At 42.2% G+C, this 25,996-nt stretch overlaps 1 protein-coding gene across 1 annotated transcript in view; it reads right to left on the reverse strand.

The window, feature by feature from the left end:
* Positions 1–25,996, reverse strand: part of ERBB3 (erb-b2 receptor tyrosine kinase 3) — a 90,363-nt gene that overhangs the window by 41,132 nt on the left and 23,235 nt on the right. Inside the window, exon 2 of the mRNA XM_075591350.1 lies at positions 14,500–14,651. Within this exon, the coding sequence (XP_075447465.1) occupies positions 14,500–14,651 (152 nt within the window). The remainder of the gene's footprint in view (positions 1–14,499; positions 14,652–25,996) is intronic.

The following is a 25,996-nucleotide window of genomic DNA, read 5'->3' on the forward strand; positions in this document are numbered from 1 at the left end:
CCCCACCCCCCAGTAAGGAGTTCTACATCACTCATGCACTGCAGGAGTTATATCACGTTACAGCACATGGCCCACTTTCTGCAATGCCCCTTGTTTTGCCATGTAAAGGAGGAAGAGCGTCCTCAAAGGGGAACAACTCTGGTCTTTGAAGTGGGAGGCTCTACAATGACCCAAAGCCCTCCACTTGTGACCTCGGGGCTGTGACTTCTCTGCAAAATGAGACTGCAAGCTCTTCAGGCGGGAATTTCAGGCGATGGAAAATTGGGATCTCGGATTAAATGTAATACATTTGAAAAGAATTAAATATCTGTATTCAAATCATCAGAAATGCAGAATTTAATCTACAAAATAAAAGAAACAAGGCTAGCACGAACAATAACAATAATGATAAAAATCCCAATGTATTAGTGCATATTGCATTCGGCATCCTAAGTATTTGGTTAAAATGTTTACATATATAACCACCAATTAAATGTAACATAGTAACATAGCGTCCATCAAGTTCAACCTATGCTAAATTTAGACAACAGATACTTTGTCCAATATCTATACTTACAGTATATTGATCCAGAGGAAGGCAAACAAAAAACCCCACTGTCATATCACCCAATGATATCTCATATGGGGAAAAATAAATTCCTTCCCGACTCCAAGAATTGGCAATCAGATTACTCCTTGGATCAACATCCTTCCCATGTTTACTTATTTGGTATATCCCTGTATACCTTCCCTTTCTAAAAAGATGTCCAACCTCTTGTTGAACAAACTATTGTATCTGCCATCACAGTCTCCATGGGTAAAGATCTCCACATTGTAACTGCCCTTACTGTAAAGAACCCTTTCCTTTGTTGCTGGTGAAATCTCCTTTCCTCCAGCCTTAAGGGATGACCTAGATAAATGGGATACTATGGGATAAATAGTTCTTTTGAAAGCTCCTCGTACGGTCCCTGAATATATTTGTATATAGTTACCATATCCCCTCTTAGACGCCTCTTTTCTAATGTAAATAAATCTAATTTAGCTAGCCTCTCATAAATTAGATTGATCATCCCCTTTATTAATTTGGTGGCTCTTCTCTGCACTCTCTCTAGTTCCATAATGTCTTTTCTTAGGATTGGTGCCCAAACTTGTACTCCATATTCAAGGTGTGGTCTTACTAATGCTTTATAAAGGGGCATAATTAAGTTTACTTCCCTTCCATCCATTGCCCGTTTACTGCGAGATAAGATCTTGTTTGCCTTTGCAGTTACTGCATGACTTTGGGCACTATTGCTAAGCCTGTGGTCTACAAGCACTCCTAAATCCTTCTCCATCAAGGATTCCCCCAGTTTATCCCCATTTAATTTGTAAGTCGCCTGTTTATTCTTGCTTCCCAAATACATAACCTTGCATTTATCTGTATTAAATCTCATCTGCCATTTACCTGCCCAAGTTTCCAGTCTCTCCAAGTCCTTCTGAAGAGAAATTACATCCTGCTCTGATTCTATTACCTTACACAATTTAGTATCATCAGCAAAGATGGAAACTTTGCTCTCGATCCCAACCTCAAGGTCATTAATTAACAAGTTAAAAAGCAGGGGTCCCAGTAACAATCCCTGAGGTACTCCACTCACGACTTTGGCCCAACCTGAAAAAGTTCCATTTATGGCAACTCTCTGTTGTCTATCCTTCAACCAGTTTTCAATCCAGGTGCAAATATTTTTATCGAGTCCAATTTTGCTTTATTTTGTACACCAACCTTGTGTGAAACCATATCAAAAGCCTTTGCAAAATCTAAGTAGACCACATCAACTGCATTACCCTGGTCTAAATTCCTACTTACCTCCTCAAAGCAACTAATAAGGTTAGTTTGGCAAGATCTATCCTTCAGAAATCCATGCTGACTGTTACTAATAATGTTGTTTTCCATTAGGAATTCCTGAATATTATCCCGTAATAAACCCTCAAACTTACTGGTATATGATTAGGACCCTTGGGCCCCTATTCAATTCGGAATGGGCCATTTGGTTAGAGCCATTCTGCTGCGACCAAATGGCCACCAGACACCCTCCGGACACCCCCGCCACCGTTATAGTTCCGCCATTGGAATCTCGCCACCGGCCGCTTCCATTACTGTTTAGGGTAGGGGGTTAATTTAAAGGGTTTTAGCGGTTAGGGGGTTAATTTAAGAGCTTTTAGCACTTAAGGTAGGGTGTTTTAGGGTAAGAGCTTAGAGTAGGGTGTTTTAGGGTAAGGGCTTAGAGTAGGGTGTTTTAGGGTAAGAGCTTAGAGTAGGGTGTTTTAGGGTAAGGGCTTAGAGTAGGGGGTTTTAGGGTAAGGGCTTAGAGTAGGGTGTTTTAGGGTAAGAGCTTAGAGTAGGGTGTTTTAGGGTAAGGGCTTAGAGTAGGGGGTTTTAGGGTAAGGGCTTAGAGTAGGGGTTTTTAGGGTAGGTGGTTTTAGGGTAGGGAGTTTTAGGGTAAGAGCTTAGAGTAGGGTGTTTTAGGGTAAGGGTTTAGAGTAGGGTGTTTTAGGGTAAGAGCTTAGAGTAGGGTGTTTTAGGGTAGGGCTTAGAGTAGGGTGTTTTAGGGTAAGAGCTTAGAGTAGGGTGTTTTAGGGTAAGGGCTTAGAGTAGGGGGTTTTAGGGTAAGGGCTTAGAGTAGGGGTTTTTAGGGTAGGTGGTTTTAGGGTAGGTGGTTTTAGGGTAGGGAGTTTTAGGGTAAGAGCTTAGAGTAGGGTGTTTTAGGGTAAGGGTTTAGAGTAGGGTGTTTTAGGGTAAGAGCTTAGAGTAGGGTGTTTTAGGGTAAGGGCTTAGAGTAGGGTGTTTTAGGGTAAGAGCTTAGAGTAGGGTGTTTTAGGGTAGGGGCTTAGAGTAGGGGGTTTTAGGGTAAGGGCTTAGAGTAGGGGGTTTTAGGGTAGGTGGTTTTAGGGTAGGTGGTTTTAGGGTAGGGAGTTTTAGGGTAAGGGTTTAGAGTAGGGTGTTTTAGGGTAAGAGCTTAGAGTAGGGTGTTTTAGGGTAAGGGCTTAGAGGATTGTGTTTTAGGGTAAGGGCTTAGAGTAGGGGTTTTTAGGGTAGGTGGTTTTAGGGTAGGTGGTTTTAGGGTAGGGTGTTTTAGGGTAAGAGCTTAGAGTAGGGTGTTTTAGGGTAAGGGTTTAGAGTAGGGTGTTTTAGGGTAAGAGCTTAGAGTAGGGTGTTTTAGGGTAAGGGCTTAGAGTAGGGGGTTTTAGGGTAAGGGCTTAGAGTAGGGGTTTTTAGGGTAGGTGGTTTTAGGGTAGGTGGTTTTAGGGTAGGGAGTTTTAGGGTAAGGGCTTTGTGTAGGGGGTGTTAGGGTAGGGTGTTTTAGGGACAGGGGTTAGGGAAGAAGTTTTTAGGGTAAGGGTTTAGGGTAGGGGGTTTTATGGTAGGGGGTTTTAAGGTAAGGGGTTAGGGTAGGGGGTTTTAGGGACAGGGGTTAGGGTAGGTGTTTTTAGGGACAGGGGTTAGGGTAGGGGGTTTTAGGGACAGGAGTTAGGGTGGGGGGTTTTATGGTAAGGGTTTAGGGTAGGGGGTTTTAGGGACAGGGGTTAGGGTAGGGGGTTTTAGGGACAGGGGTTAGGGTAGGGGTTTTAGGGTAAGGGTTTAGGGTAGGGGGTTTTAGGGACAGGGGTTAGGGTAGGGGGTTTTAGGGACGGGGTTAGGGTAGGGGGTTTTAGGGACGGGTTAGGGTAGGGGGTTTTAGGGACGGGTTAGGGTAGGGGGTTTGATGGTAGGGGGTTTTAGGGACAGGGGTTAGAGTAAAGGGTTTTAGGGTAGGGGGTTTTAGGGAAAGGGCTTAGGGTAGGGGGTTTAGGCACTTATCTTAGTGGCGAAGTAGCCAGTGGCAGCTTCCGGCGGCGGGGTGAGTTGTGGTAAAGCACCGGCGGCAATTTGGTCGCTGCAAAACGGCCGTGACCAAATTTCCTAAACAGATTCAATATGTGCTGAAGCTGCTACTCCTGGAGATCAACTCAGATCCATTGAAATGACTGGGACAAAACCTTCTCCGACACAGGGAAGCAGCTTCAGTGCTTACTGAATAAGGTCCTTAGGGGCTTTTTCTATATTAGCTGAAGCTACCGAGAAGGCCGTTTTGGAGCTAAGTTCCCAATTGATTTCAATTGGGAAATGTATCCGAAAATGGCCCAATCGGCCGCTTTGGGGCATGTAGAAAAAGCCCCTTAATCTTCCGATTTACTTATTTCCACTTTAATATCTATACTTCCTCTGTACATTGTTGCGAAAGTGGGTCTTAAAATCCTGTTCCTGGCACTTGGATGATCAGACTTTATAAACACCCAATCCTGACATCCACTTCTCTCTCCTCCTCTCGTATTTTGACACACACACACACACACACACACACACACACACGGGATAGACTAAAATGTTTAATGTGAAAAACGTTTAATGTGGATTAATGTGGCAAGACATACACCAATTGACTTCAAACTTGGCACAGAACATGCTTTGCACTCCCCCAAACTGTCCATAAAATGTCATGTTTTTTGATAACATGCACCGCAAATTATGTACATTAATCACTATCCGAAAGTGGAAAATGCTTACCTTAAACGCGTTTATTGTGAATCTAGGAGTCAAAACATACAGTGATTCATTTAAAACTTGCCACATGAGCTGCTGTATACTGCCCACAACTATCCTGAAAATTACAAAGTGTTTGCTAGCACACACAGCAAATTGTTTACATTATGCACTCTAAGAAGGGCCCAGTATCTCATATGGAAATGCGTAACTTTAATTAAATTACATTAAAATTTGGCAGAACCCATACTTTACACGGCCCGCAACTATCCTGAAATTTACATGGCTTTTGCTGACATACACAGCAAATTATTAACGTTAACCAGTTGCTGAAGGACAACAGTCTAAAACGATTAATGTGGAAAAACGTTTAATGTGGATTAATGTGGCAACACATACACCAATTGCCTTCAAACTTGGCACAGTACATGCTTTGCACTCCCCCAAACTGTCCTGCAAATTTCATGGCTTTTGAGAATATGCACTGCAAATTATTCACATTAACCAGTTTCTGGAAGTGGAAAATGGATACCAAACGTGCTTAATATTAATTAAAGTGTTAAAACTTAATCCGATTAGCTTCCAACTTGGCACATGATGTACTGTATACTGCCTACAACTATCCTGAATATTTAAATGTGTTTGCTCACACACACTGCAAATTATTTACATTTATTTTGCTGCACGAATCATAAACTATCTTTTGAACTTGATACTGTGTCTGCACCAGAATACAAATTCCACAGAGGATGCAAGAACTGAAAAATTACCAAACAAAAGGTTTATTTACTTCACACCCTGATAACATTACTTTGTTTAGAACAGGCAGTCCTCATTTTACAACGCTTTGCTTTTCAACGAATGGCTTATCCAACGCTAGGCAATGCATACCTATATTCATTTTTACAACGCCAAAACAGCTTATACAACGATCTTACGACGCTTTCCAAAGTTGTTAATGTTTGTGTATATAATATATTATATAATATTAGATTATACTATATAATATATTATAATATTATATAATATATTATAATATTATATAATATATTATAATATTATATAATAATATCTTAAAATATTCTCTTATATATTATATTATGATATATATATATATATATATATATATATATATATATATATATATAATACAGCATATACTATATGATTTACGTGTGTGCTGCATATCTTATTGCCTGCGTAAAATAATTGGTGTATTTTACTGTTAAAAATGCCTTCAGGAACGGAACCATTCATTCAAACAGTGTTCCATATGGGAAAAAGTGTTTCGCTTTATGACGTTTTGCTATCCAACGCCATTTTGAGTAACGCCTTGTGTCTGAGAACCGAGGACTGCCTGTATCAGAGACTTGTAAACAAACTGTGGTTCATTAAATAACATTTAGATCCCAATACATATTCCTCACAGAGATCAAAATAGGGGAATTTCTGACCTATCCACCATTTATGATAGATCAGATATATTTCTAGGTAATCCCATCAATTTAATAGCAACACACATAATTTAGTTTGAGCATTCTTAGTCAACCAATCAAAACCTCCTAGATGTTATTTTATGGGTTTGGGAAACACATTTATACCACATACACAGTATTAGTTATTTAACAAGAGAGGAGAGAGAAGGAGATTTTAGAGAAAGCTATTTCAATTCCAATAGACATCAGAGAAGGTAATTATGATCATAATTCTTGTGCACTTGTAAATCTGTATATATCTGTGTTTTATATTAATGTATGTTTAGATAGGAGGAACTGTATTATATTGTTAGGCCTGTAATAAGTACAAACCATATAAGGAAGTATAATAGTACAACCGTGGAATAGTTAAATGTTGTTGCTGTTATAATTAAATACTGTTTATATAATTGAAGCTCTATATCGTTTAGTAAACTCTCATAACCAGGGTGTGCATGTGTGAATGTTATTCCTATTGGAACCCATATCTATACATTCATTTCTTTAAATAAGATTTTTGCCAATATTATTATATTAATTCTTATAAGCCAGTAATACTTGTATCTTTTGTAAAAATTATTAATGTGGATTAATGTGCCAACACGTACACCAATTGCCTTCAAATTTGGCACAGTATATGCTTTGCACTCCCCCAAGCTGTGCTGCAAATGTCATGGCTGTTGATAACATGCACTGCAAATTATTCACATTAAGCAGTTTCTGTAGGACAACTGTCTAAAACGCTTAATGTGAAAAATTCTTAATGTGGATTAATGTACCAACACATACACCAATTGCCTTCAAATTTGGCACAGTACAGTATATGCTTTGCACTCCCCCAAGCTGTGCTGCAAATGTCATGGCTGTTGATAACATGCACTGCAAATTATTCACATTAAGCAGTTTCTGTAGGACAACTGTCTAAAACGCTTAATGTGAACAATTCTTAATGTGGATTAATGTACCAACACATACACCAATTGCCTTCAAATTTGGCACAGTATATGCTTTGCACTCCCCCAAGCTGTGCTGCAAATGTCATGGCTGTTGATAACATGCACTGCAAATTATTCCCATTAAGCAGTTTCTGTAGGACAACTGTCTAAAACGCTTAATGTGAAAAATTCTTAATGTGGATTAATGTACCAACACATACACCAATTGCCTTCAAATGTGGCACAGTATATGCTTTGCACTCCACCAAGCTGTCCTGCAAATGTCATGGCTGTTGATAACATGCACTGCAAATTATTCACATTAAGCAGTTTCTGTAGGACAACTGTCTAAAACGCTTAATGTGAAAAATTCTTAATGTGGATTAATGTGCCAACACATACACCAATTGCCTTCAAATTTGGCACAGTATATGCTTTGCACTCCCCCAAGCTGTCCTGCAAATGTCATGGCTGTTGATAACATGCACTGCAAATTATTCACATTAAGCAGTTTCTGTAGGACAACTGTCTAAAACGCTTAATGTGAAAAATTATTAATGTGGATTAATGTGCCAACACGTACACCAATTGCCTTCAAATTTGGCACAGTATATGCTTTGCACTCCCCCAAGCTGTGCTGCAAATGTCATGGCTGTTGATAACATGCACTGCAAATTATTCACATTAAGCGTTTTAGACAGTTGTCCTACAGAAACTGGTTAATGTGAATAATTTGCAGTGCATGTTATCAACAGCCATGACATGTGCAGCACAGCTTGGGGGAGTGCAAAGCATATACTGTGCCAAATTTGAAGGCAATTGGTGTATGTGTTGGCACATTAATCCACATTAAGAATTTTTCACATTAAGCATTTTAGACAGTTGTCCTACAGAAACTGCTTAATGTGAATAATTTGCAGTGCATGTTATCAACAGCCATGACATTTGCAGGACAGCTTGGGGGAGTGCAAAGCATATACTGTGCCAAATTTGAAGGCAATTGGTGTATGTGTTGGCACATTAATCCACATTAAGAATTTTTCACATTAAGCGTTTTAGACAGTTGTCCTACAGAAACTGCTTAATGTGAATAATTTGCAGTGCATGTTATCAACAGCCATGACATTTGCAGCACAGCTTGAGGGAGTGCAAAGCATATACTGTGCCAAATTTGAAGGCAATTGGTGTATGTGTTGGTACATTAATCCACATTAATAATTTTTCACATCATGCATTTTAGACAGTTGTCCTACAGAAACTGCTTAATGTGAATAATTTGCAGTGCATGTTATCAACAGCCATGACATTTGCAGGACAGCTTGGGGGAGTGCAAAGCATATACTGTGCCAAATTTGAAGGCAATTGGTGTATGTGTTGGCACATTAATCCACATTAAGAATTTTTCACATCATGCATTTTAGACAGTTGTCCTACAGAAACTGCTTACTGTGAATAATTTGCAGTGCATGTTATCAACAGCCATGACATTTGCAGGACAGCTTGGGGGAGTGCAAAGCATATACTGTGCCAAATTTGAAGGCAATTGGTGTATGTGTTGGCACATTAATCCACATTAAGAATTTTTCACATTAAGCGTTTTAGACAGTTGTCCTACAGAAACTGCTTAATGTGAATAATTTGCAGTGCATGTTATCAACAGCCATGACATTTGCAGCACAGCTTGAGGGAGTGCAAAGCATATACTGTGCCAAATTTGAAGGCAATTGGTGTATGTGTTGGTACATTAATCCACATTAATAATTTTTCACATCATGCATTTTAGACAGTTGTCCTACAGAAACTGCTTAATGTGAATAATTTGCAGTGCATGTTATCAACAGCCATGACATTTGCAGGACAGCTTGGTGGAGTGCAAAGCATATACTGTGCCACATTTGAAGGCAATTGGTGTATGTGTTGGTACATTAATCCACATTAAGAATTTTTCACATTAAGCGTTTTAGACAGTTGTCCTACAGAAACTGCTTAATGTGAATAATTTGCAGTGCATGTTATCAACAGCCATGACATTTGCAGCACAGCTTGGGGGAGTGCAAAGCATATACTGTACTGTGCCAAATTTGAAGGCAATTGGTGTATGTGTTGGTACATTAATCCACATTAAGAATTTTTCACATTAAGCGTTTTAGACAGTTGTCCTACAGAAACTGCTTAATGTGAATAATTTGCAGTGCATGTTATCAACAGCCATGACATTTGCAGCACAGCTTGGGGGAGTGCAAAGCATATACTGTGCCAAATTTGAAGGCAATTGGTGTACGTGTTGGCACATTAATCCACATTAATAATTTTTACAAAAGATACAAGTATTACTGGCTTATAAGAATTAATATAATAATATTGGCAAAAATCTTATTTAAAGAAATGAATGTATAGATATGGGTTCCAATAGGAATAACATTCACACATGCACACCCTGGTTATGAGAGTTTACTAAACGATATAGAGCTTCAATTATATAAACAGTATTTAATTATAACAGCAACAACATTTAACTATTCCACGGTTGTACTATTATACTTCCTTATATGGTTTGTACTTATTACAGGCCTAACAATATAATACAGTTCCTCCTATCTAAACATACATTAATATAAAACACAGATATATACAGATTTACAAGTGCACAAGAATTATGATCATAATTACCTTCTCTGATGTCTATTGGAATTGAAATAGCTTTCTCTAAAATCTCCTTCTCTCTCCTCTCTTGTTAAATAACTAATACTGTGTATGTGGTATAAATGTGTTTCCCAAACCCATAAAATAACATCTAGGAGGTTTTGATTGGTTGACTAAGAATGCTCAAACTAAATTATGTGTGTTGCTATTAAATTGATGGGATTACCTAGAAATATATCTGATCTATCATAAATGGTGGATAGGTCAGAAATTCCCCTATTTTGATCTCTGTGAGGAATATGTATTGGGATCTAAATGTTATTTAATGAACCACAGTTTGTTTACAAGTCTCTGATACAGGCAGTCCTCGGTTCTCAGACACAAGGCGTTACTCAAAATGGCGTTGGATAGCAAAACGTCATAAAGCGAAACACTTTTTCCCATATGGAACACTGTTTGAATGAATGGTTCCGTTCCTGAAGGCATTTTTAACAGTAAAATACACCAATTATTTTACGCAGGCAATAAGATATGCAGCACACACGTAAATCATATAGTATATGCTGTATTATATATATATATATATATATATATATATATATATATATATATATATATATATCATAATATAATATATAAGAGAATATTTTAAGATATTATTATATAATATTATAATATATTATATAATATTATAATATATTATATAATATTATAATATATTATATAGTATAATCTAATATTATATAATATATTATATACACAAACATTAACAACTTTGGAAAGCGTCGTAAGATCGTTGTATAAGCTGTTTTGGCGTTGTAAAAATGAATATAGGTATGCATTGCCTAGCGTTGGATAAGCCATTCGTTGAAAAGCAAAGCGTTGTAAAATGAGGACTGCCTGTTCTAAACAAAGTAATGTTATCAGGGTGTGAAGTAAATAAACCTTTTGTTTGGTAATTTTTCAGTTCTTGCATCCTCTGTGGAATTTGTATTCTGGTGCAGACACAGTATCAAGTTCAAAAGATAGTTTATGATTCGTGCAGCAAAATAAATGTAAATAATTTGCAGTGTGTGTGAGCAAACACATTTAAATATTCAGGATAGTTGTAGGCAGTATACAGTACATCATGTGCCAAGTTGGAAGCTAATCGGATTAAGTTTTAACACTTTAATTAATATTAAGCACGTTTGGTATCCATTTTCCACTTCCAGAAACTGGTTAATGTGAATAATTTGCAGTGCATATTCTCAAAAGCCATGAAATTTGCAGGACAGTTTGGGGGAGTGCAAAGCATGTACTGTGCCAAGTTTGAAGGCAATTGGTGTATGTGTTGCCACATTAATCCACATTAAACGTTTTTCCACATTAATCGTTTTAGACTGTTGTCCTTCAGCAACTGGTTAACGTTAATAATTTGCTGTGTATGTCAGCAAAAGCCATGTAAATTTCAGGATAGTTGCGGGCCGTGTAAAGTATGGGTTCTGCCAAATTTTAATGTAATTTAATTAAAGTTACGCATTTCCATATGAGATACTGGGCCCTTCTTAGAGTGCATAATGTAAACAATTTGCTGTGTGTGCTAGCAAACACTTTGTAATTTTCAGGATAGTTGTGGGCAGTATACAGCAGCTCATGTGGCAAGTTTTAAATGAATCACTGTATGTTTTGACTCCTAGATTCACAATAAACGCGTTTAAGGTAAGCATTTTCCACTTTCGGATAGTGATTAATGTACATAATTTGCGGTGCATGTTATCAAAAAACATGAAATTTTATGGACAGTTTGGGGGAGTGCAAAGCATGTTCTGTGCCAAGTTTGAAGTCAATTGGTGTATGTCTTGCCACATTAATCCACATTAAACGTTTTCCACATTAAACATTTTAGTCTATACACACACACACACACACACACACACACACACACACACACACACACACACACACACACACACACACACACACACACACACACACACACACACACACACACACACACACACACACACACACACACACACACCTTATCCCCTTTAGCGCAATGCCCTTCTAGCACCAAAGAAGTCAGACCATATCCCTACTGCACTGACGTGACAGGCATTTAACATAAAACCGTGCTCCTTTTTTCCTTTTCCCTTTTTCTTTTTCTATATCTCGAACAGCACCACTCCCACTGAGCACTTTCTATGAAAACAATGACGCAGCTGTGGAGATGTCCTGGGAGTCACCCGACTCCTAAAGTGCCTTTCTACCATTCTAGGCAGTGCTGAAGGTGTTAATGTGGGAGAGCGGGTAGCCTCTCCCAGTGAGAGCAGAAGCCCGCCGCCTGTCCAGGACTGAACCTGAAGGGAGGGGCAGGGAGGGGTAACCAGTTGTGCAATGTTTAGGCACGGAGGCTGGTTAAACAGGACAGGTTGGGGCCACATTCCTGCGTCACAAGCACAAACACAGTGTGAACTCACTAACACTTACACCGTGAATGCATTGCACTCCTAGCACTCACTCTGCATGAGACACCAGGCATTATCTGCAGCAAAGTGATACCTGTAATCACTTAGCAGATATATATATATATATCCATGTGCACGGCAGATGTGAATGCCATTAACTGACTTTGGGGATACAGTGCAACAGATACAACATCTTCCAATCTCTCCTTCACATACTTTCTGGACAAGTTACCCAGTTACCTGAGCTGGCTTCTCACCCCTACTGCAGATCACACTTATCTCCTTACATCCGCTTTCAGAAACCTGCTTATAGTCCCAAGGTTCAATAAAGGAATCTGGTCGCTCTTCCTTTCTGTACCGATCACCCCACTACTGGAACAATTTACCCGAGTCCCTCATATCCGCTTCCTTCTAAATTCCTTCCAGACTTTGGCTGTTTACTACTTTAAACATCTTTGTTACTATAACCAGGGCCGGTGCAACCACTAGGCGACTTTAGGCGGTAGCCTAGGGTGGCACATTGTGGGGGGCGGTGGAAGAGGTCGGTAAGCGCTGGGCGGTGGCAGCAGAGGAGGAGGATGGTGGGCGCATGCGCGAAAGGTGGAGGACGGCAGCAGCAGCAGCAGAGCAGGGTGGCAGAGGAGGAGGACGTCAGGTGGTGGCATAAGAGCACAGAGGATCGTGGGAGCGGAGCAGGGCGGCCGGTTAGGAGTGCGCCCCAGCGGTCTGACACGGAAGTCTTCACTGACTTCCTGTGTCTGTCACTGCTACAGCGCTGCTGCTCCCCGGCTGTCCTGCTCTGCTCCCACACAGTCCTCAGTCCTCTTCTCCTGTCGCTGTCAGCCGTCTTCCTCCTCTGCTGCCTTGCTCTGCTCCTGCCATTCTCCACCCTCTTCTTCCGCTATCATCCTCCTCCGCTGTCCTCTTCTCCTGTTGGCACCTGCCGTCCTCCTCCTCTGTGTCCTGCTCGACCTCAGACCACCGAAGCCTTTGTTAAGGTGGTGAGAGTAGGAGGAGGGGGGTGATATATGAAGAGGAGAAGGTGATTGAGAAGGAGGTAATTGAGGGGAGGGGGGGTGATTGAGATGGGGGTAATTGAGGAGGAGGAGGGGTGATTGAGGGGGAAAAGGGGGGGGATTGAGAAGGAGGAGGGTGGTGATTGAGGAAGATGAGTAGGGGGTGATTGAGGAAGAGGAGGGGGGTGACTGAGGAAGAGGAGGGGGGTAATTGAGGAAGAGCAGGGGGGTGATTGAGGAGGAGGGGGAGGGAGTGATTGAGGAGGAGGAGGGGGTGATTGAGGAGGAGGAGGGGGTGATTGAGGAGGAGGGGAGTGATTGAGGATGAGGAGGAGGGGGGTTAATGAAGAGGAGGGGGTGAGGAGGAGGGGGTGGGGTGAGAGGAAGAGTGGAGGAGGTGAGATGAGAGAGGATGGGGGAGGGGGAGTTATTGAGGAGGAGTGGGAGGGGGGCTGAATACCCTTGCACCAGCCCTGTAACTTGTAATGTTGTCAACTTTACTTTGTGCCCAGGACGTACTTGAAAACGAGAGGTAACTCTAAATCTATTTTTTCCTGGTAAAATATTTTATAAATAAATGTGTCAGCAGGTAGGAAGTACCAATATGTGACAGTGGATATATGCTGTGTGTTAACAAAGGGTGTTGATGTTGATTAGTGCAAGTGTTGTTTACTAAAAGTTGTAATTTAATAGCAGCAGTTGCATGCTATATGTTAGCGGGGATTAAATGCAGTATGCTAGCAGCAAGTATATGCTGCATCATTGAGACAAGTACACTCACTGTAGTAGCAATATAATATTCCTCTTGATAAATACATGCAATTTCCTAGCAGTACATACATATTATTCATGCTATGCACTAGAGCAAAGGTTCTCAACTTCTTTTTTGTTAAGGAACCCTTTAATTATATTGTGACATTCTGCAGAACCCCAACACTCTCTAATAGCGCGTCTGAGATCAGATGCATTGTAAGGAACCCCAACCCTCTCTAATAGCGCATCTGGATTAGGTGCATTGTAAGGAACCCCAACCCTCTCTAATAGCGCATCTGGATTAGATGCATTGTAAGGAACGCCAACCCTCTCTAATAGCGCATCTGGATTAGATGCATTGTAAATTCTGCGTATTTGTTACAATTTTCAAATGACCTGAAAATAACACAGAACGCTTTAGTGATGCCTGCAGAACCCAAGGATTCCTAGGAACCCCCGTTCAAAATCACTGCACTAGAGGAAGCTTCACATTCTAGCATTACGCTTGTAATGTGCACTAGGGGCAGTTGCATAGTGCTTACTACTTGTAGTAGCATATGCAAACATGCTGTTGTGAGTCATTAACACATGTGCTAGCAATGCGCCTATCTTACACATGAGCACTAGGTATGTATAATTGCAGTGGGTGTATGCCATGTCAATGTAGCGCTATAATATCCATTTCCTTACCCGCAGAAAGGACAAATCCTGACTGTCATCGATTAGCACAATCTCCAGGTTGCCCATCACGATCTGGCAGTTGCTGTACATATTCTTCAAGGCCTCATGCTGGTAGATGGAGTCTCCAGAGACACTAAAACCATTCATGGTCCCTGTACACACTACAAGAAGGAGAGATCAGACGTTAGAAGGATATGTGCTAAGATACAAAGAGACGGGGATACACCCCTCATCTTGAACACCACTTTTGCTTCTCGCTGGTACGTTAATGATTGTTATTTGTATCCTAGTTTGTTTTCTTTTAGATTCACATAGGCTCTTATTTAATATGCTATGAAGCGGATTTCCTGTGCTGGAAAAGAGTTCCGCTTCATTCAAATGAATAGGACGTCAAGGTCTTTTGTTTTATGGCAAGAGAAAGCAGTTCCTCGGCATACTGAATAGGAGCCGTAGGGGCAGATTCACTCAATTCTGATGAACCTCCATCCGGTGGAAGTCAAGTCAATGGCCGATAACATTGGATAGGGTGCGATATATTCGCATCGGACCTTGGTGAATCACCGGGATAGAGAAATGGGGTGTAAGAGGGAGCTATAGAGAAAGCATAAGGAAGAGGAGATGGATCAGAGAGATATGTGCTATTAGATTGACGAGTAATAGAATAAGATGTGGCATAAAAAAACCAAGAAATACATGGGATAAGAGAGTAATAAAGGGTTTAAAAGACAGTCAAGGAGAAGGTTGGAGAAAGATTTGAGGAGAGAGAAGAGAGAGATACAGAGAGAGATACAGAGACAGAGAGATACAGAGAGAGATACAGAGAGAGAGATACAGAGAGAGAGATACAGAGAGAGAGAGATACAGAGAGAGAGATACAGAGATACAGAGAGAGACAGATACAGAGAGATACAGAGACAGAGAGATACAGAGAGAGAGATACAGAGAGAGAGATACAGAGATACACAGAGAGAAAGAGAGAGAGAGAGAGAGCCAGATACACAGAAAGAGAAAGAGAGAGAGAAAGAGAGAGATACAGAGAGATAGACAGATACACAGAGAGAGAGAGAGAGAGAGATAGACAGATACAGAGAGAGAGAGAGACAGATACAGAGAGAGAGAGAGAGACAGATAGATATACAGAGACAGAGAATAGGTAGGTAGCAAAGAGATTTCATTCTTAATTCCAGATCCAGAATCCCTAAATCTCACGTACAGGTACTGTATTTGGTTCTTTTGTCCATGACAGCAACATTAGGTTAGGACTTGTTTAGGATTGTGTTTGGTGGTGTTGACATCTCAATGCTTTCTCTGTCCTGATGAAGACTCATTTTGGTGCCAAAATATTGACACTGTGTCACTTCATTTTTCTGCTCATTTTCCTTTTACTGCCAGTATTTATTTCTGAATAGAAATGCATTCATAATGGCGAGATCTTCCATGAAAGGCCAGACATGATGGCATTTTTTCCTGAACAGTTCCACTGGAGGAGCGTTCATGTTTTGCCTATCACTAACCAGTGCCCCAGGCACATCATGTTGGACTTTGGTCTAAGAGCAATGAACCATTAACACATCCAGTACTATCCTGCTAACGAACATGCAGTGGACACATCTCACTATGCATCCTCTCTATACGATAGCACTTAGTTGTAACGTTGTGCAGCTCTAATCGCCAAAATAACTCAAATATGGGCCTTCGCAGATCAAAATCTGTGAGATCGTGGGATTCTGTACCATCAAAAATAACATTTTAATTGAAAAGTGCACATTTTTATCAGTGATATTCCACTAAATCTATAAGGCTGCTTATCCTACAAAACAGTATGACAGACTCCAAATCCCAGAGACCCACATCAAATCAGAGATAGCTGAAAGGTCCATTTTAACAAAGCGGTGCTGTTGAATAAGGCACATTCTGACCCCGGAAGGCACCTTGTGAACCATTGAAGTGAATAGGCAGCAAGGAGTCTTGCAGCTCAGCGAGGTGTAAGGGTATAATACTGTGTAGTGAATATGGAGCCAAACATCTGAAATAGGTCCACAACGTACACCGCGATTGCTGCCACAGCCTCGCATACAGAAATACACGGTCCTTTGTCAATTTGCAGTCCCCCCTTAGCAAAAAAATAAAGCACAAATGGCTTTGCCTTTCCCTTTTTACGCTGACTGCGATTCATTGTGCAAATCCCCAGCAGTTTGCATCATTTTGGAGGCTCTGATACATATTGTTGTGGCGCTGCCCCCTGGGGCTCCTTATTTTATATAGAGCCCAGTTTATTACTGAGTTCAAATCCCAAAGAAAAAGGACCAAACAAATCTCCTAATTCCCCCCCCAAAAAAATACTTTAGCTTCCCCTCCTCCCAAATGATACAAAGACTCAATCTAATTATGGAAATGGACTCCTTCTATTCCAACCCCCTTTCCTCCCCCCTCCCTCTTGTTAATAATTCAAATAAAAGAGACGCTCAGACAAAATGATAAATAGGGGTGATTTTTCCCCTCCAGAAGGAGAACTGGGAAAGGTCAGACGTTAGAAAGGATCCAAACAAACCCCAGAACACTGACATGTCTCCCAGCAATGCAGCCCCCGCCTCTGCTTGTCCCGGGAAGAATCGCTCCTCTCTGTGCAGGACACAATGTGTCCTTCTCAGCGTCTGGACACAGCCTCTCATTGTGCCCCGGGCAGGATGCAGGAGGGCAGGAATCTAATGGGGGACTCTAGGGGAAGGGTATGAGGAGGAGGGCAATCTGGGCGCACATTAACTTATTTGTTAACCCCCAGAACACGCAAAATAACTTGTCAAGCACGATAGATATAGATATATATTATATCAGTGTATATTTTGTGTTTGTAAAAATATATCTAATACATATACGCTGTACTCAGAATAAAGGGCCGCTTTTATTTTTCATCGTATCTTGCAGAAAAATCACTCTATTTTCATGAAAATGTGAGCAATTATAGGTCTGTCACAGCATTACATCTAAAAATGATTTGATAATCTAATAAATATTCTTTGGAGTTGCTGATGGCGTGATGACCTCATCAAGCGCGTCGTTACAAAATGGTGTTTAGCGAAGAAGATAAGCGCGTTATAAAGTGCTTGAGACAGAGCAAGAGGCATGGTCCAAAACACTTTCATAAAATGTTTCCGGGTGACGGACGGTCGCTAGGAGGACTCAAAAACCGAATTTGTATCGTTTAGTGGGAGCAGCTGGATCAACGGGTATATATTATGCAATCAGGCAGTGGCGTTCTCGTCTTCGGGCGTGCGTTTCAGCAAGAGGAGGACATTTTGAACACACACTTTGAACTCAAACTTTATAGTAATCTTAGAGTTTCAGATTAGATTACAACAGTTTTACACATTTACAAGCTACCAAGGAAAAACTCCTATTTCTCGTTTAATGAACATGAGCCTACCGCAGTGTATCTGGTACTTGTTGACATAATACAGTCACACCAATTTAGTTCATATCAGTTGATTGTCTACTTTGTGCTTCTTAAATAGTGTTAATGTACATAACAGACCTACATTTGTGCAAATGGTTATGGTGATTGAGCAAGAAATATATACAATATGATGAAAAACTACAGGGCTCCCTCTTTTCTTTTCCCCTGAACAGTGCGTGTGTGTGTGTGTGTGTGTGTGTGTGTGTGTATGTATATACGTATATATATATATATATATATATATATATATATATATATATATATATATATATATAGGGCCTGACAAACTGGGCCACAACCCACTCCCTTTCCCCCTCCCTTTACCTGCGGCGGGTTCTGGTTGTGGGGCCCTGACGGCATCTCCCTGCCTTCTGCTGTCTTGTCGCCTTTAAAACCATGTTTTTCTCCTGCTGCACTATTCAAAATGGCCAGACGGCGTCATATGACGCCGTGTTGCCATGGCAATGAGACGCGGTAATGTCACGCAGCGTCCCGTTAGCGTGGCAACTCGGTGTCATAAGACGCCGCATAGCCATTTTGAATAGTGCTGCAGGAGAAAAACGTGATTTTAAAGATCAAGACGGAGAAGACCGGGCAACTCCGGGGGAGACATGCCGCAGGTAAGCAGTCACAGCGGCCACAATGCAGTCGCCCCGGCGACTGAATTTATATACACACACACACACATACATAGGAAGAATTCTGTATTTAAAGAGGAAGGTATTTTGATATGACACGTTCTGAAGATTTGATGTCTTTACTTTAATGACTTTTTCAATAGAAATATCAAGAAATGTCGCCAGGATGTGCATTTTTATCAAAATACACTTAATGAGTTTTACATCTACAAGAACGATGACAACAAGGGGGTGTTCTGTAAACCAGTACACAAAATGAGTATACTGTGTAACAAGAAAGCCTAAAGGGACAGGCACTCACTCAATGGAAGGTTTATTATAATACACCCATTTTACGAGTGGATTATAATAAACCTTCTTTCTGGCGAGTGCCTGTCCTAGGACTTATATATACACAATACATACTGCAGTCGGTCTAGGACGTGTGGCTGTGACCGTTTGCCCGGCTGGGAGAGGCGCTGGTGGTGACGGCGAGGTGACCTGTGGCAACTTGCCCTGCGCTCAGTAATTATGGCGGTGGGATGCCAGTGGCGATTTGGTCACGGTCGAATGTCCCATTCCGCACTGTAGATCTGGTATACATTTATGAAATATATTTCAAGCACCTACGTCCTGATACCCCAAGTAAATCGGTCACGGTAAAAACCCATTTTTGTAATTAAAATGTATATATTGTATATACAATGCATACAAGGGAGAGCGATTTCTCCACCCTGGCTGTCAGTAGACTTGCACACCGCAGAGCCAGCTCTGGCACTCAAGAGGTCACAGTAGTGACTATGAAATCACTATACCGTTTGTAATTGATGCAGCAGGGTGCCCGTCACGGAAACAGCTCGTTTGGGTGAATTTGTCTAACCTTGCGCATGACTAGGCCTTCCTTCACCTTGTGTTACTGCACACATGGGATATGGCTTTTTTTTTTTTAAATGAGCTCTTTAATTTGGGGTTTATTAGCTGCTGTTGAAGGAGCTGCTGCCCAGCGGCACCGATGTCAGGCGCTGGCAGAGACGAGGAAACCCGGACTGGCACGCAGGGGGGAGGAAGGATACCTGCGATGATGCAGCGACAATACAAGGACTATCCAACGTTACCTTCTGTAATGTGTGCGCCTCATCTACAAACTGTATTGTTAACCAAATGATCCTGCTGCTTCATTTCCATGGGGGAAGGGGGCAAAACCAAGGTTACAAACCACTTAAATGAGAGCTTCCAGTTGGATGCTACTGTATATCTTTCCCCTATTACAGGGAGTGGCCAACTCCAGTCCTCAAGGGCCACCAACAGGTCAGGCTTTCAGTATGTCCCTGCTTCAGCACACGTGGTGCAGTCTTCGACTGAGCCTCTGATTGAGCCACCTGTGCTGAAGCAGGGATATCCTGAAAACCTGACCTGTTGTTGGCCCCTGACCTATTCCAAATGATGGTAAAAGCAACACATTAGTAGAAGGAAAATAGGAAGTGAACCAAATGGGGTGCTAATCGCTTGATCGTTTTTGTTCACTATTCATTATAATTTTTTTGTTTTTCATTTATTGTTTTTGTGTATTTTAATTAATATTATTCATGCCTTTTTTCCAAATATAGTGAGAATATTATCTTTCTGTAAACAGACTAAGTTTCATATATATTATGTATCTAGTCATTTTATGCAATGTGACATGGTTTTCAACATCAGTGAGACTGACATCACAGTTACCTGGCATGATCTCATTGGTTAAATCCCTGTATAGCAGATCTCTCTGTGTGAATTCAGTGTTACCATCTCCAGGTTCCCACCTGTATACACCTGATTCGTTTTTTTACTGATCAGGGGCAGAGGAACAAACACTGTTTTCACATTGAGTTCTCTATTTAAGGAACTTTTAGGATAACACAGGTCACTCTTTGATAAAGCTCCGTAGGAGGGAAACGCGTCAGAGGACTTTTGTTTTTTGTTAGTGGTTTGGCATCATGCCTAAGGCCTGGGACATAGTAAGTCCAAGCTCGCTGAGGCGGGCTGAGCCGCGCTGAGCAGATGCATCTGTCATCAGCGCGGCTATAGTTTCCCCCTCCGCATGCGCGCTGATGCATGCGGAGGCTCTGAAAATTTGCCGAGACAGGCAAGTTTCAAATTTGCCGCTCGGGGAAGCGATGTGAGCGGTCACGTGACCGCTCACATCCAATGGGAGCGAGGGACTAGCACCGCCTCCGCTCCGCCTCCTGGCACGCCTCCGCTCCATCTTTGCTCCACCCCTGCCCCGCCTCCGCCCCACCCCTAGAGCGCGCTCACTGCCTCGCCTGCAAGGACAGGAAAAAGCTCAATTTTCAGCAGGCGAGGCAGAGCAGGAGCGCGCCTCAGCGAGCTTCAAGTAACTATGTCCCAGGCCTAATAACGTGATATTTTAATTTTACTCTTTGCCTCCAGCCAGCCTTATTTTATTGCAGTGCTCAGACCCATTTCCTATTTTTGTCCATTTCAAAGCACCACATGTTGAGTTGGGTGACCATTTTTCCCCAGTGAAAAACCGTGACAACTGTCACGCATGCGCGAACGACCCACACAGACAGTGGATGTGCGGCTGACAATAGTCGATTGCCCATGTGCGGCCAGCAAGAGCCGATCGTGCGCGGGCCGGATCGGTTCTTGCTGGCCGCACATGCGCAATCGGCTCTTGCCGGCAGCGTATTCGTAATGGACGCGGAACAAACAGGACATTTTGGCACTTTTTAAAAATTCGTCGGGACACAATGCAAAAAACAGGACGTCTGGTCACCCTAATGTAGATGCAACGTCGCTTGACACAAGCTATGGTGTATTCTACACATGATGCGCTTATCATTTTCTTTTTTTGTCGAACCCTGCATTATTTGCAACACTTCACTCAGTTGACACCATACAGTAGCTCTTAGTGTGAGGAAACCCAATGTACACACGTAGTAACTCAGATTAGCCGTGTGCTTGTCCGTGCCAAGAGTCTGCATGTCTGAGATTTACACACTGAATGATACGCTAGAGAATGGGGCAGCAGACATTGGGGACAAAGGGTGTGTGAGTACAACTCTCCCGTAGCCAGAACACCGTGAATCTGTGCTGGAGGACAGTTTCGTTCTGGTCATGTGAATGGAGCTGAAATCTCCTGCAGCACTGGGAGGATGTCTTCACAGCATATTGAAAATTAGTCTCTGCCTTCTGACATATATCTATATTCATATAAACATGGGTTTAAATTCACATGTATAGGCTTATCACAGCTCTATATATGGTAGAACAATACATGATCACATTAAGCAGGGTTTTGGCTTTAGCACACAGGAAATGCCATTGTTGGCCATTCAGCAGTGAGTGTCTGTATCTGACTAAAGCCCTTATTCAATAAGCCGTCTTCCCCATGCAGGAGAATACTTTAGTCCCATTCTATTTATAGGAGCTGAACTCTTCTCCAGCACTGGGATGCTGCTTCACAGCATATTAATCTTTAGGCACCAGAGCTAGGGTGACCAGAGGAGGACAGGCAGGGAGAGAGAGAGAAAGTGGGGAGAGGGGGAGAGAGAGAGAAAATGGGGGGAGAGAGAAAATGGGGGAGGGAGGGAGAGAAAATGGGGGAGGGAGGGAGAGAATGGGGGAAGGGGGAAATAAAATGGGGGAGGGAGAAAAAAAACCGGAGCAGGGAAAATGGGGGGGGGGTGTGGAGAGAATGGGGGGAGGGAGGGAGATAATGTAGAAGAGAGAGAAAGAGATTCGGAGGAGGGAAAGGAGAGAGAGAATGGGAGAATGGAGGGAGAATGGGGGAAAGGGAGAAAGAGAATATGGGGAGGGGAGGGAGAATGGGGGAAAGGGAGAAAGAGAATATGGGGAGGGGAGGGAGAATGGGGGAAAGGGAGAAAGAGAAAGGAGGGATGGGGAAGAGAAAAATAAATGTGATAATGGTATTGTCCAGTATCTCACCCATTTTCTAAGTGATGTCATTTGTTTTATAAATCATTTCTGAATGTGTCCCGGCTTTTACTTTTGAACAATCTGGTCACCCAAACCAGAGTGCCACCAGGCTTCTGGCACTTCCTTGTCATGTGATCACTCTGTGAGCGATCACATGACGTGACCAGGCTCAGCATGCTGGGCACTGAACTTTCATTTCGATCGGGCTGACTGCATTCAGCCCCTAAAAAAATAGCAAATGCCCATGCCAGGCACGGTAATGGTTAAAAAGGGGCATCAGTACCTTACCTTATTATTTATGGTGAGAACGGACACATAGGCTGCGCTTATAGTGCCGGAGAAGGTGACAATGGTGCAACAACACTTCAATGAACGGCAACACATTGTTAATTGTTCATTAGATGGTGGCAGAAAGAGTAAGATCATTTGTACTGTAGGTTGTGGTACGTTTTAATAGACCAACATGACCAATCATATAAGGTTTTCCTGTGCATAAGCTTTCCAGACTGCCGAGGCCTTGTCTTTAGTAACAGATAATGATGTGTGATATCTCATTGATATGGAGTAAAGATAAGAGAACTTGTCTAAATTCGCCGTCGCCTATGTTTGCTCCAACTTTCCAAAACATTTTAAAGTTTTGCCAAAATCAAAACTAAAAATTTTCTAGTCTAAAAAGTATGGTTCAAATGAACATTTTCACATTTCGCCAGAGAAGAATCTCCCCTAAATTTAGCGTTTTGCTGGCGAGAGAATTAACGTATTCTAATTAACCAATTTGCTTATTGCCCAGGTATCTTAGGTGTGGGTATCTCTCTGTGTGTTATATAGATGAGTGTTTTGGGAGCTAGATAATTCAGGGGGTATTCTACTAAATGGGTCTCTCTCTTATCGATGTTTCACACAAAAACGCCAATTTCAGCAGTTTCACAACCCTTGGCAAAAACTTTGCACGTCTCTAATCTGGAGTCCGTTTCACTGCTTGTTCTCACACGCAGCGTCGCAGGCTTCAATCAGTGATTAAAGTCAGCACTTTCCCAATAAAATACCATTTGTTTGTTTCAGAAGCCTCAAATCTCCATGATTTGTTAGGCTGCGCTTATAGTGCCCGGCGACGCGACGTGACACCAAAACAAATACATTGAATCCGTCGCATGTGCTTATAGTAAGCGTGACGGCGCGACGTAGAGACACAAAATTTGGAAGCCAGTGAAATTTGATTTTGGGAGAGACAGTCGCCACATGAGTGTGTCTACACCAATCACAGAGCGCCTACTGCACTCTGCCCTCCCCCTTCGTGACGTCACTGGCCTTGTCGTCGCCAGCGACGTCGCTCAAAACTAAAGTGCAACTTTCGCCAGTGGCGATGTCATCGGTCGCGTCGCCGGCACTATAAACGCGGCCTTAGGTTGGCGTTTCTGCAGATTCCCATTGTATTGAATAGGGGCCCAAGAGATCTTTCCAGTAACTTTATGGGGAATGGGAAATGCGGAAACAAAAGTTGAGCCGGTGGTAACCTCTAGCAAGTGGTCACCTGATAATGCACATTACATATACCCAGGAGGGAAGGGTTCCATTTCCAGATACCGATTAGACTATGAGAACAAGTAGGTGGGGGGCGAGTTTCCCACCCTTCTGAAATAGCAGCAAGGTCCAGGTGGTGCTAAATTAAGCCCCTCATAGCTGAGGCATCTACCCATTGCTATAACGTAGTTATACGGACCCTGTCCAAATACAACACACACATAGGACAGGTCGGCCTGGGTACACGGGGGGTGGGGGGGGAGGGGGGTACTCAGAGGCACCATTGTAATTAACACATTCACTGCTGGAGGATCCCGGGAAAAAAAAAACATTTCCAGAACTTCCAGCCATGAAGACGTCAGATGAACATATCGTATCTGTGACGAGTGGTACGGTGGGGGAGTTTGAGAGGTTGATAACAGCAAGTCTCCCCTTTGGATTTTCTCTACCCCTCCTGCTGCGGTGCCGGTGCTGGGAGCCAGCTGACGGATGAAGTATGGAATGCCAGCCAAGGCTGGGTCTGATATTTGTTAACCCTTCTATATCCCGGCTTATAGCGACGGGGCTATATTTAAATGCAGGCGATCATATTCCTGGTAGATAAAAAAAAAAAAAAAAAAGAAGAAGAAGAAGGACAGGTGGGCAAAGTCTTTGGATCAGTCTCTCGAAAGGTTTATGCTGCCAAGACAGTCAGGATAGGATTTAAAGTTCATATAAACTATAAATAAAAAAAAACTCTCATTTGAAGAACACAGAAGCGGTGATACTCACTACTGCACTACACCATCATATGGCAACCAGTAGTTGGGAACATGCATACCAACAAGGTACTGCTGAGGCATTTACGGGACAAGGAGAACAAGGATCACACTGTAGGTTGCAAGTTATTGGTTTTAAATGCACAAGGTCTTGGGTTCGATTCCCACCTCGGCCTCCAACGCTTGGTTGGATTTTCTTACCCAACTGTGAGTGGAGAAAATCCTATCTTTGTTCCTTACGTGGTTGTCATGCCAACCAGAGCAGCAGCAGCGGTTTGCTGCCAGGATGTGCCCGATGCTTCAGACGTGGGATTGTAAAGCACTTGGGAATTAGAAATAACTGCAAGTTGCCGATCTCAGGCAGTGGATTATGACTGTGACAGGAAAGAAAGGGGTTTTATCTTCACCCTAATAAGTCTGAAGAAGGGGGTGTCTTTTGAGACAAGAGGGGGGTTTTGTGGTTGCTGGCGGGGGGCAGTGACTGACTCACAGTTATTACAGGGCGGCTTTGTACAATAACTGCTCACCCCCTCCTCTGTCGCTCCTTCTTCCAGATAACGGTAGAGTCTGCAAGACTCCATTCCTTAACCCTTTTACTGCCAAAGAAGCTGGAATTGCATACAAGGCCTTTTTGCAGAGTATCAGACTGGTCTCTGACGGGACCCTAGCCCAGCATCCAGTGATTTCTGGGCAGGGATTTCCTGTGCGTGCATTATTCTACACACATACACTCAATCTGCAGGGCACTCATGTTGTCCCGCTTTTTAGCAATGAATGAGTGTTCTGCACATCTCAGAGGGGGGTAGCCTCGCACCATAGATAGGGCGACCAAAACTACAAACCAGGACACAGACATGTTTTATTTATAAAACAAATGACATCACTTAAAAATACATATCACTATGGTATTTGTCCAATAGTGTCCCCATTGATGCTGAATTGTTGATTTATTTCCGAGCATAACACAAACTGTCGCGTGCAGCAAAATAACGGTTTGGTTTATATTAATAAATCGTTGAATTAAATGATCTGATATTACTTCTATTGTTGATTCTTTCACCCACCCAGCACGAAAAGAGATAAGAACAGGATGGTGTAGAAGAATAACATATATTTGATGGACACACGCAGTGGTTAGGCAATACCAACTCACATGATAACCCTCATCACGGGTAGGGTTGCCAGATGGCTTCTCCAAAAATACTGGACTCATTGGT

This window comes from Ascaphus truei, chromosome 3 (genome assembly GCF_040206685.1).
Source record: "Ascaphus truei isolate aAscTru1 chromosome 3, aAscTru1.hap1, whole genome shotgun sequence".
NCBI lineage: Eukaryota > Metazoa > Chordata > Amphibia > Anura > Ascaphidae > Ascaphus > Ascaphus truei.